At 40.3% G+C, this 12,862-nt stretch overlaps 1 protein-coding gene across 1 annotated transcript; it reads left to right on the top strand.

Annotated features, from left to right (window-relative positions):
* The first annotated feature begins 1,378 nt into the window (after positions 1-1,378).
* txlna (taxilin alpha) lies at positions 1,379-11,415 on the top strand. The gene is made up of 11 exons (XM_031734404.2): positions 1,379-1,487; positions 2,098-2,297; positions 3,955-4,212; positions 5,468-5,559; positions 5,869-6,039; positions 6,187-6,381; positions 6,483-6,602; positions 6,713-6,787; positions 6,870-6,962; positions 7,055-7,150; positions 8,188-11,415. Exons 2-11 carry the CDS (start codon positions 2,108-2,110, stop codon positions 8,521-8,523), a joined length of 1,626 nt encoding a protein of 541 aa, XP_031590264.1. The 5' UTR covers positions 1,379-1,487; positions 2,098-2,107; the 3' UTR covers positions 8,524-11,415.
* Positions 11,416-12,862: the final 1,447 nt, after the last annotated feature.

Here is a 12,862-nt window from a genome sequence, read left to right on the forward strand (position 1 = left end):
GAAAATGATTGAACAAATCTATTAATATATGGTGAGTTTTGATCTAAGTTCAGTCTGTCTGTTACTCCCAAAAAGTACACAGTGGTGTTTGATCCCAATGCAACTTTCAATAAAGTTGGTTTAAAATGATATGTTGGCCTATGCTCTGCCAAACATGTGGCAAACACATGTTTGGCAGAATGACATCAAGTCATTTTGAGCCCGAGAGGACATTCCTGTCACAAGGTAGAAGCTGCAATTAGTTTTTGGCAAAGTGGCTTTGCTTGGTAAAGCATCTGACTGACATTAAAATGTATTTTCCAGAGAGATCTGGCAAAGAGAGTAGCAAACACTGTGACCAAAAAGGACTGGATTGGTTATAATGAATTTAAAGATTTAAAGATACAGTTCATTTCTTTATTTTATATATAACCCCTTCATGAATCATGTTGACACCTCTATTTAAAATTATAAGCAAAGGTACTACACATAGAAAACTTATAGAAACATTAGAAATTGCTTTTTGGACACATCTGTAAAAGCGTTTTACACGCTGAACTAAACCGTACACCAGGAATGTCAAACTCATTCTATTTTCATCTTAAGTGGGACAAACCAGTGAAAATCCCCCTTCTGTACACGAATTGAACTACTATTTAATCAATTGGACATCTTAATAAAAATAATATGTGTATCTGAATATCTGTTTTTCAGTGATAAAGAGATGCTACTGTAATCAGTCTTTCAGTATGACTCTTTGGGCTTAAATTATAAGAAGTAAATGTATAAAATTACAAAAAACATCAGTTGTAGCTCAGATGGTGCAGAAACAGAAAATTTCTGGTAATTCACAGAACATGACCTTTTTTGTGGACCCTCTGTAAAAAAAAAAATACAATTTCTATGGTCAATACCTGTTATTTAACTAATTTGCTGTAGTTAGAATAGCCACAAGGAAGATCTTTATCGGTAAGAAAAGCTGCGAAACGTATTAAATTATATTTATAAGTCCAAAAATTCATGTCTTTCATCACATTTTCCAAATGCACCCAGTGGGTCTTTGTCCGGCTAATCCTGGACCTTATGTTTGACACCCCTGACGTGCACTGTTTAAAATAGGGAAACATAAAACAGGCAAGAGTTACAACTGTGGATAGGAGAAAACAATAGAACACATGCTATGCTATAAGAAATATAGGAAGAAATAACTCAATTTATTGAAAAGCTCACGATGAAAATGTTATCAGTAAATGTGTTATCACGCCATATTTAAGCATTAGTTAATTTCAGCATTAGTTAATTTGACTGAGGGGCTGCTTTGTAACGTTGTAATTGACTCTCCCGATCAGCGCGTGGCGCTAAAGCACCAACCAGTTGTTTGCCAAGCACCAATAAACCTCAAAGAAGAAGAAGAACCCAAAGTTATTACCGGAAGTGAGGTTTTTTTCTGTCTCACGCTGTTAAGGAAACCTACAGACACATTAGCAATTTCCTCCTTGACTCTAAAGGTAAACAGTTGTATATTACCTGTAAACAACATGTATCATTTATAAGCAAGTAGCAGTGTAGTGTGCCTTCTTGTTTTAGTAGTTTGTGCCCGATATATACGAGCTCACAGTGGCTACCTGGCAGTTGTGTAAGCTAGTTTAGCTGCTTCTGGCGGCTTCTGCTAGCTAACGCAAAGTGAAAGCTAATGGGGACAGGGCACGGTAGAAAAGAAAGCAGCTAAAAAAAGTTACTCTTTAATGTTTGGAGGATAGAAATGGATATGAATTTCCAGGCTAAAGTTCAGGTTTCACCAAACCAATCGTGCGGAGCTTGTCTTAAAGCCAAAACTTAAAAACAAGTCCATCAGGAAACGTTACTGCACTGCGAAGGAGCACAGCTAGCAGGAGTAACTACAGGTTTATTTCGCTTGTGGTTCAGCTGCTGCCACTTTGTTTGTGTCCCCATACAGCTGAGGCTTTATTAGGCTAGGAAAGAGAAACTTTATTACGTTTAATGTTCTATGACTCATTTGCGCTGACGATTAAGTGTTGCTCAATAAATAAGTCTACTTGCTGTTATTACATTCCATCCCTCTGAGCTAACCATGGCAGGTTTTTCTCCTTGTAACAGGTAACAAGAGATGAAAAAACAAGATACCGAAGAGTCCACCACTCAGGCTGCTGAGAATGCTCCACCCACAGCTGCAGCAGCAGGGACAGAGTCACCTGCAGCTGCAAAGGACAGCTTGGAAAGCAACAGCCCCAAAGAGTCTGAACCACAGACACCACAGACGGATACACCGCCACAGGGCGAGGAGGGGGCAGGGGGAGGTAAACTTTGAATTCATGCCAATCCCAGCTGGACTAGATTATATAGTAGGCTAAAACCTTCCTATCATCAGTCTTTGTGACTCAAGTTTGTCATCTTGTTTCCCAGTTGTGCATGCGTATGTCTACCAAGCAACCAAGATGTAGGAGTAGAGCTTTTTTCTCTGTTTCACTGATTAACCTGCCAGCCAGAAGGGTGCATGTACCTGTTTATTCCCTGTGAAAGGAGGAGGCACACATACACATTTTTTTTCAGTTGACTGTTGTAGTTTAGAAATTCCTGCTCTAAAATCTTTCTTTTTTGCAAATTATTCATCTGCTGTCTACCTAATTGGCCTGGGAGTTGGTGGTCATAGTTCTTATTCTGATTTGAAGCAAGGAAGCTTGCTAATAGCAACATATGATCCAGTGCTTTAGTTAGTGTGTCCTTCCCACTACAAGCTGTGGGGGGGTTGCACTCTCCGGCCTGCTTTAGACTTCTGTGGGGAATCTTTGTAGAGCCTAAGATGTAACCTATGTAAGTGCATTTATGCTGGTGCTGATGCATTATTTGTTAATTAATATAGGGCCTTGTCCCGGTGTTTCACATGCAGTGCCTCCTGGGTCCTCGCTTGTTGCTGTGGTCAATTTATTTTCAGGGAAGTTTTCCCTCTTAGTGTACATTCCTTCACGTCCATTCTGATAGTTTCAGCAGTCTCCCTCCAGGAATTTTCTGACATTTGTGAGTCCTTATATTGATGCTAGGATAATTATTTTTTTTATACTGAGGAAAAGTTATCCCCTCACTGATAAATTCAAATACTGCTGTGAAAAACAACAGTCGCCTCAAGGTACTTTATATTGTAAGGTAGACCCTACAATAGACCCTCTGCAGACAAACAGCATTTAGCAGCAGTATGACAAAGTATACAATCAAAAAGCTCAGTGCCTCTTTCATTTTCTGCATCTCAGTTGTCAAGCTCCAGCTATGAAATGCTTCTGCATCAGTTTCAGTGCCATGCTAGATGCACGCATCATAAGCAGTGTTAGCAGATACGGACAATGATAGTCTACTGGCAGAATTTACTAATAGCAGGTTCCGGCTCCATATTATAATGCTGGCACCACTAATGTTTGCAGACTCTACACTGCTTAGAATAGTTTGCTTGCTGTTGTTATTATTATTAGTTGTTTCATTTTTCTTATTCTTAAGCCTTTAATTTGCTAAGTGAGATCCAGCATGGCCAAAGTGACAGGAAGTAGAAACGCTGACCATGTGATCATCTGTGATGATAACGCCAGTCACAGGCCTTCAGATGTGCGTCGTGGTTGAGGACGGTGCCTAAAAGCATCTCAAAATCACAAATCAATTAAAGATTCTCATTTATTTTCAAGATATTGTAAATAAACTGTCTAAACTTCTAAACTGTTGCTGAGCTGATAATCTAGGTGGTTTTTTTTTGTTTTGTTTTTTTAAAGGAGTATTTCTGACATGGTCTTGTAGGGAGTGAGCTTCATATTTCTCTCGTTATATTTGTCGAATTCTACATTGTCTGTTTTTTAAATTTTTAAAATTTTTTTTTTTTATTATGAACTGAAAAACCAAACTGCAACATATTTGACTTTAGAAGAAGAAAAGCAGCTAGAGTCATTTTTTTCCCTCCATTCTGTGTAATTGCAGAGGCTCCGTTGTCTCAGTGTGACATGGCAGAGGAGCTGAGCCGGCAGCTGGAGGACATCCTTAGCACCTACTGTCGGGAAAGCATTTCAGACGACGCCAGCGCCTTAGCTAACGGCCAGTCACACAGCCCAGAGCTCAATGGCCTGACCAATGAGAGGGAAGATGACAAGCCAGAGGAAAGCAAAGTCAATGGTGGTGACAGCGGTGTGGGAAAGCAGCAGAAGAAAACTCAGGAGAAGAAAAAAGTGAAGGGTCTAGGTAAGAGGGGGAAGTGTGTTCAGTGTTTTGGCCAGATTTATAGGAATAAGTGGGAGAAATTAGCGTGAGCGCTCTGCACAAGGAGTGATCCAAGTGGAAAGATTGTGAGTAATCAACTAAAAATGCAAATGTATGACTGCACACAAAACCATTTTGTTTCGGTAATCACCAGCACAGTCCAGAAATGCAAATCAGGCGATATAAAACGAGTAGGTCTGATAAAGAATTTGTGTATCTTTTTAATAACAGCATAGCATTTTAGGTCAAAGAGAAGCAGACTCAACATGATCTGAAATACGGGCCTTTGATCAGAAATCATTGAGGACTGTGTTGGATGTTGCAGGCTGAGGCAGCTGTTCTGTATAAAACTGAGAGTGCTAATGTAGTGCAGCAGTATTCATCCAGAGAAGGGCTGCTGTTGTCTGCTCGACAAACCTGAAATTTGTATATAGCAGCTCATCTGTGATATGTTTAGAAGGACACAAAACATTAGATACCATATTGTTAATGTCTTGTTGGACTTAATGTTTGTGTAAACTTGTTCATGACTCTTGTTTGTTTTTCCTGCATTTGTGTCTGCAGGTGTTTATTAAAGATAAAAGAAAATAATGTGACTCACAGACAGCTGTGAGTAACAGAATCTCGTGTTACACTTAGTGGCACCTGAACAGACATTCTGTGAGATTCTGTCACGTTTTTGTCAGGTCTGTCTGAGTCACATTAAAAGATTTATTTTTAAAGATGCTTCAGTGTATTAAGTGAAGGATTCTATATCTAAGGGAAGTTAGAAAAATAAGTGGATTTGTGATGGCACAGAGCTCTGTGTGTGTTCACTGCTGAGCTTGTGCTCTCTGCAGTTTTTTTGAAATGTGACTAAAACCATAAAACACCACAAACTGCTCGGCTCACTGTAAAAGTGCTGCCTGTAATACATCTGTGGCCTTTTATTCTAATCTACTCTTTTAAAATAGCAGTGCTGCAGACCAAACATATGCAGGATTTGCTGCTGCTTCTTCTTCATTCATGCACGTGTGCACATGTGCATCCCACCTCACTACTGCTACCACTACAAATAAGTATCTTACACTGTCTTCTGTAAATTGGCCTATCTCTTAAAAATGTTATGTCCTCATAGAAAAAGTGTCAAGGAAATGTATTTTTCCTCCATCAGTTTGTAGTTTAAAAAGCTGCTAACGTCTGTGTGAGGTGGCCGAGGTTCCATCCTGATGTTTTTATTTGCCTTTGTTGTGAGCAGGGAAGGAGATCACACTTCTCATGCAGACTCTAAACACACTGAGCACCCCCGAGGAGAAGCTCGCAGGCCTCTGTAAGAAGTATGCTGAACTGGTGAGTAGTTCTTCTGAAGTTTGTAGCTTTGGCTGTAAACATCATTGTGACCGTTAACATAATAACAAATACTTCAGAACATATTTACAGCAACGTTTTCACTGCTGTAAAATTTCCAGTCTGTCTCTAAGGACAAAAAAACAGGCTAAGCATCATATTGTTTGCGTGCACTATTCTTACATTTGAAAGTGTGTAAGGCAAGTTTGTCCTGTCGTGTCTTATAGGAAAGCAAGGCAGCGTCCTGCATAAAAAGATATAAATGTTAGTTTGGCGGTGTCCCACCTGAAAGAGCGTGTGTGTGTTTTATAGTTGGAAGAGCACCGAAACACCCAGAAGCAGATGAGGGCGCTGCAGAAGAAGCAGAACCAGCTGGTCCAGGAGAAAGACAACCTGAGGAACGAACACAGCAAGGCCATCCTTGCTCGCAGCAAGCTGGAGAGTCTTTGCAGGGAGCTGCAGAGACACAACCGGACACTCAAGGTACAGACCCTGTCCTCCATCTGTTACATGTTTACACAACGTACATGTACAGAGACTCCTTAACTTTAGTCTTATTTTACTGATGAAGCGAAAACAGTTTGGAGGGTAAAGCTGACGATCACATAAAAAAACATCATGTCTCCGCAGGAGGAAGGAATGCAAAGAACCCGGCTGGAGGAGGAGAAAAGGAAGGAGGTGACTTCTCATTTCCAGGTAACGCTGAACGACATCCAGGCTCAGATGCAGCAGCACGACGAGAGGAACGCCAGCCTCCGACAGGAGAACGCAGAACTCGCCGAGAAGCTGAAGAAACTGTATGAACAGTACAAACTCCGCGAAGAAGTGAGTAGGCAGTGTCTTCCTTCACCCGCTTGGTTAAAGCGCCACCAGTGAGTCCTCAGTTATTTGAAGCTCTCGCCTCTCTGATCTTGTAATCCCACCAGCACATAGAGAAGGTGGTGAAGCACAAAGACCTGCAGCAGCAGCTGGTGGATGCAAAACTGCACCAGGCCCAGGAGCTGCTCAAGGAGTCTGAGGACCGCCACGAAAGAGAGAAAGACTTTGTAATTATCCTTTTCTTTTTAAAATAAATACACACAGTCCAAGCACAAGACTGAGTCTACACACAAATGCAACAGTCAGTCTACATTGGCTTTGTTTTCTCCCTCCACAGCTGTTAAAAGAAGCAGTAGAATCTCAGAGGATGTGTGAGCTCATGAAGCAGCAGGAAGTTCACCTCAAGCAGCAGGTTTCCCATCAGCCTTTCAGATTTTCAGCTGAACTCGGGTTGACTTTAGAATTTAAATAATGTTGTTGTTTTCCCTCACTAGTTATCACTGTACACGGAGAAGTTTGAAGAGTTTCAGACCACCTTGTCCAAGAGCAATGAGGTCTTCACCACTTTCAAGCAGGAGATGGAGAAGGTGAGGTGGCTCCACTAACGTGAAGGTGTAAGAATGAAACGTCTCCGTGGTTATCGGCTGTGGTGACAGTCTTGTTCTCTTTGTGCTTACAGATGACTAAAAAGATCAAAAAGCTCGAGAAGGAGACGGCCATGTATCGCTCCAGGTGGGAGAGCAGCAACAAGGCCTTGCTGGAGATGGCGGAGGAGGTAAAGCTGGTTTGTGCTTATTGTGTCCGTGTCTGCTGTTAAGACACTGTAAACCAGTGTTTGAATAGTGTAGCTATTTAAAAATCTGTATATCTTTTCAGCTGTCTTAGAGAACAGCCCCACCTGCAGCTAGTATACAAGTGGACAACATCCTTGCTTTTATTTTGAAGGGTCAGTCGCTGCTACCTGTCTAGCAAGATGAAGGGCAATCCTCAAATTAACCTGCAGCTAGTTTATTTTAGGATGTCACATAAATAGTGGAGTATGTGCCACTATTTTGAGCTGCAGAGCAAAACGAGGTTTATTGGCCCTTCTATGCTCACCCTGGTCACCCTTGTGAACAGAGGCGTGTGCTAAAAGTGATGCTACAATAGCTGAGCTGAGCTGAGCTTTGTTGTCGTTTCACCTCCTTTATTTGTATTCTAGTGTTGTTTCTTTATACTTTATGATAAGACTGCAGTGAAATTGGCATGAAGCTGCAGTATAAATGGTTACAGGCTGCGATGACATCACATTTGCTTCACAGACTATCACATTTGTGACCTAACCTTAAAATTTCAAGCCACGGTTCTAGACAGTGGAAACTTACGTAGACAGTTTATTATGGCTGCAGTGTTTATTTTCATTTGTGATTCTATTAAATGTTATAAGCAGGTGTGGGTGTAGGAAGTGGATGCGTCAAATCTCCAGTCAAACCAAAAGTTTGGTGACTTTGCACATGAACCGTAGAATAACCTGCAAATCTTGTTTTGCAGCAAAGTTACGACATCACAGCTTCATAAGTGGCTCAGTCCAGAGTCCTAACGATGTCACCGCCTTTGGGTTTCTCTTAGGATATTAAATAGATCCATGCTTACTTGTGTTATGGATACAATAAGCCAAAAATCTCACTAATGTGAATCTTTTCTGTGACAACACGACGATGTTTCAGCTTCCTTGCAGCTGAAACTGGAATCTTCTGTTTTTCAATGCACAGATGGCTAAAAATCTGAGAGCACAGTTGCTGTAATTTTGTCCGGATGTGTGTTTGTTCACAGAAAGCCGTTCGGGATCGCGAGTTTGAGGCACTTCAGGGAAAAGTCCAGCGGCTGGAGAAGCTCCGGCGGGCGCTCAAAGTCGAACGGAATGAGCTGAACAAGAAGGTCCAGAGCCTCAGCGGCGGCACAGAGGGAGCCCCCACCTCCAACCCAGGGACTGACTCCCCCTCTCCACCACCTACAGACTCTCTGCTGGAGCCTGGCACCTGCCCTGCCCCTGACACCACCACCGCCTCCACCTCTTCTTGCTCCCACTCCTGCCACTGTGAGCCACAGCTGGACACAGACACCCTGCTGGAAGAGGCAAACACTCAGCCTGTCCAGGCACAGGAATGAAGCAGCACTGCTCACACGTTCTTCAAACCACCCACAGATAAGCCACCAGCCTGCAAGCCACTACTCCTCTGCTGGATGGAGCCCGTGTTAAACACTGGGACGGAAGCAAACTGCAAAGTCACACCTTTATGCACGAGGCCAGAATACCAGATCAACGTTTGACAGAAGGGTTTAGTTGTAATCTCCCAGAATCTTCTGCAAAAGTCTGCTGGTGTAATTACATGCACACTATCACACAGTTACTGTGAATGTATAATGCAATGTTCTGCAATAATTTGGTTTTCATGGTTTTTATTAGCATCTATCCAGCGTGATCATCTACAGGAAGCAACTAATCAGCCACGCAAGTTAATACTATTACAATACTTTCAGAAATCACTATAGTCAAAGGATAGTGATCATATTTACAAGTTATTATCTACATATTAATGTCAACATGTGTAAAAATGATCAATGAACAGAAACCCAGGATGACATAAAGGACCACCATAACAACATAAAACCATGCCGTGTAGTCATATTAACACATCTAAATTTGTATATACAAATTATCAAAGCTTTTTTAGCAAATTAAAAGTATATATAAAGCTCGTATGAATAAATTTACATTAACTACATCACTTTGTTCATTCTATTTCCTAAGATCCAGAGCCAGTTTTTATAATTCTGACTCTTCATTTCTAACTCTCGAGTTTGTTCCCCTTATTTTGAAGTTTGCCATATTCTTCCTTTCTGTTTCTGAACTCACACATGTACTCCTGTACTCGGTACTCAGTAAGTTTATTTCCTGCTTTAAATCACACCATGAGAGTTCCAGAAACATCTCTATCCATATTTAACATATTGATTATAATAGCATCTTTGAAATAACCTTCAGAGCCTTAATATTGCCCTTAGACTGTATGCAAACAGTGGCCACCCTTTGGTTTCTAAGTCACATTTAAAAGCCTCAAATATAGTGTTTTGGCCGTGACTGTGTTGGATTTTCAAAGTCAGAAGTGACCTTTCATCTTTGTACAAGAAGGTGGAAATATTAAATTAACAGCTAATATTAATTAGCTTGGTTAGCAAGATGCATTCATAAATTGTAGGGGTGCGAAGCAAAGGCACACATGCCTGCAACAGATTAAAATAGTAGAATTTCAAACTAGATTACAAACTAATTTCATTTAATAAAATCCTCCAGAAGGTCCCAGCAGCACAGACATGGTGGAGCTGTCCAGCTCAGTGACTTGAATTAGCTGACCTAGCAAACGGCGATTAACTACAGCTCCCTGTGTCGGTCAGAGCAGGCGTTGATTCACATGGATAACAGGTTGTCATGGTGGTGTTATGAAGGGATTTGTTGTCCCGGGCTGGAAACGTGTTTATTCAAGTTTAAGGAGGAATTGCAGTTTCTGGCACTTTGTGTGTTCACATTTTTCAGGCCCAGAGGTTTTTGTCGCATCATCTTCAGATCTCATCATGTTTTTTTTGACAGTTAATAAATAGTATTTTATTAGCTGAAAACCCCCAAATATATGTCCGTATTAACCTCATTACTAGTGTGCATGTAATTCCACCGACCGCCTCTGTTTTGTGCTGTTTTGCTACACCTCCGGTCCAGTCGGCCCGGCAACAACAGCAACACTGCTGTGTGCGATGAAGCCAACCTGCTTTTTGGTGTCAAGAGTCAGAGGCTGAATGGTGTGTGTGTCCAGTTAGTCTGCTTCAGTTTGCACGCTGATTGTCAGTGTTTATCCTAAAACCCACTTTATGTGTTTCTTTCAAGTGAAGTCTTAACAGCAGCATCAGGCACAATATTTTTAGCAGGTTCCAGTCATAAAAGAAGAAAATCAATCATTTTCTTGAATTTTTCGGTCCTGAAATTTGAGTCCCACTTATTAAAGCGTCATACTGATCTTTAAAATGGCAATTTTATGGCAGTTAAGCATGTTATCTTTGAAAATTAAGGCAGCACATCACTGATGTGACATCAGATTAATATCAGCCACTGATCGACGAATCATTTTACTTGTCAATATTCCGATATCGTTGCATTCCTGAACTTTTGGTCCGTCTGCATTGTTGGAAGATGAATCTCTGTCATTGAAATGTGGAAATCTGGCAGAGCACGCTGTACTCGCCATTAGTTTAGAGCATTTCTAAAGAGTTTTAGTTTTATGTCTTCAGTTGCTTTTTGCTAATTTTGTTCGGGTTTGTCACTCTGCAGTAATGACCTCTTTAAACTCCATGGTTGTCTGGTGTGTGTATGGTGAGTGTGTGTGATAGAAGTACTTTGTAATCCAGTTTTTCCAGTTGAATGTTCAAAGACCTCTATGCAACGCTCGTGTCTTGGTTTTATTCTATGGCAGTCTGATCTGACAAGCACTCAGCTGAGAATGTATTTGCATTATATCCACTGTCCTGCATGGATGTGCTGTACCACACATGACATCTCACAGAGGAACACACACACACATATATATTTGTTTTTCCTTTTGGCCCACACTTGAGCTACACCGGATTGTTTCGACGTTGAGCGTGATGTTGTGAATCTCTTGAAAGATGCACCGACTGAGCCGATGTGAATACAGATGGAAAAGTTAGACCACCTCTTAATGGACCATTGAACACGTGTCTTCTGACATTCTTGTGTACTACGTAATATGTAGCACTGGGAACAGAGTGACGACTCATTTTCATCTGATATCGCAATGACAAACCTAATCTCTTCCATTGTCCCGTAGGACAGATTCATTCCTGTCCCACAGTGGACTGGGAGGTTCATTAACCATGAGAAGGAACCAAAGATGTTTCTGTTTTTGTTGGGTTTTTTGGTCTTTTGCAGTACTTTTCTCTGGCTCTGTATATTTTGTTTCTTGTTAAATAAAAGAACTGACTTAGCTTTGACTTTCTAGACTCAAGCTTTTATCTGATGCTTCTATAAATATTTGGTCAGTGATGCTTGTGTTTTGAGCATGTGTGTAATTTTGCCTCAGTTACAGCACCACGGTGGATATTAAGTTGAGGTGGATTTCCAAAAATGCCGCATTAACTGTTCAGGAAATCCAGACATCTTTTGACACTGTGCCTCATTTTCAGAGTGTCAGAAGTCCGTGGACTTTCAGACCTTTAAGATCGGGGATGTCAAAGATGTTTTACATCATTGACCACATATGGCCCGATTTGAACTTTTAAGGGGCCGGCCCAGTGAAGCTCCCCATACTATAAGCGGGAAAAGAAGTTGAATTAAATGTTTAATCCCAGAGTGATCTAATTATAAGGAAATGATGTGCAATTTAAATAGTACCTCTCAGGTTTTCCTGCATGATAGAGAAATGTTACTGTAGTAAAGTAATCTGTCAACAAAACTCTTTGGGTTTAAACTGTAAGGAATGAATGCGCTGCAGAAAAAATGTTCTGTTAGCTCATTGCTGAGACTGACCTGTATTTATCAAACACGAGGTTTTTATATTATTTTCAGAAAATTGCTGAGTTTTTTGCTACAAAGTTAAAAAAAAAACATGAATTTCTATAGTAGATACTACAAAAAAAAAAAGAACTTTTCTGTCATTTAATTGTTTACTGTTACTTTATTATGTTGGTGTAGTATGAACTGCAATAGGGGAGGCCTTTATCAACAGGAAAAACTCTAAAGTTTATTTTTTTAAAAAGTACTTAAAAGTCCAAAATTTATGCTCTCCTTCGCATTTTGCAAAGATGTCCAGCCGCCCGAATTGAAGTCTTTGCTGGGCCGTTTCTGGCCCCCGGACTATTTTTGGCATATGTGTTATAGGCGCTGAGCTGACCAGTGAGTTTGTGTTTTCATTCAAATTGTTCATTTAACCACACCTACACTTTTTGCAAAGTCTCTGATTCTGATAGGTTTATTTATTTATTTATTTATTTATTTATTATTTTTAACCTAATGATCATTTCCCCCACCTTCATCTACAAGTTATTGGACCTGGTATTGAATTATTATATATATAAAACTGGTTTTATGTGTTTTTATGTTCAACATGGAAATGGATCAAAATGAAATGAAAATTGAGGAAAAGACAAAGGAAAAATTATACATGTGGAAAGAAGTTAAAATGATATACTGTTATAAATTACCGCTATCTGTAGCAATATATACACTGTTTATAGTATGGGTGAAAAAGAATTTAATCAGACTGGAGCCAAAATATCAATAACATTTTCAGAAAATAATCTCGAACACATATGGAGACAAATATGTTGGAATAATTGTGTTTAAAAAAGATAAACAAGAGGGGTTTTTTTTTTTTTTAAGGATTTCCTTTATAACTATTATTTTTAACTATTAAGCGTAACTCTACTCTCCAGAGCAGGA

This window comes from Oreochromis aureus, linkage group 22 (assembly GCF_013358895.1).
Source record: "Oreochromis aureus strain Israel breed Guangdong linkage group 22, ZZ_aureus, whole genome shotgun sequence".
In the NCBI taxonomy this organism is placed as follows: domain Eukaryota; kingdom Metazoa; phylum Chordata; class Actinopteri; order Cichliformes; family Cichlidae; genus Oreochromis; species Oreochromis aureus.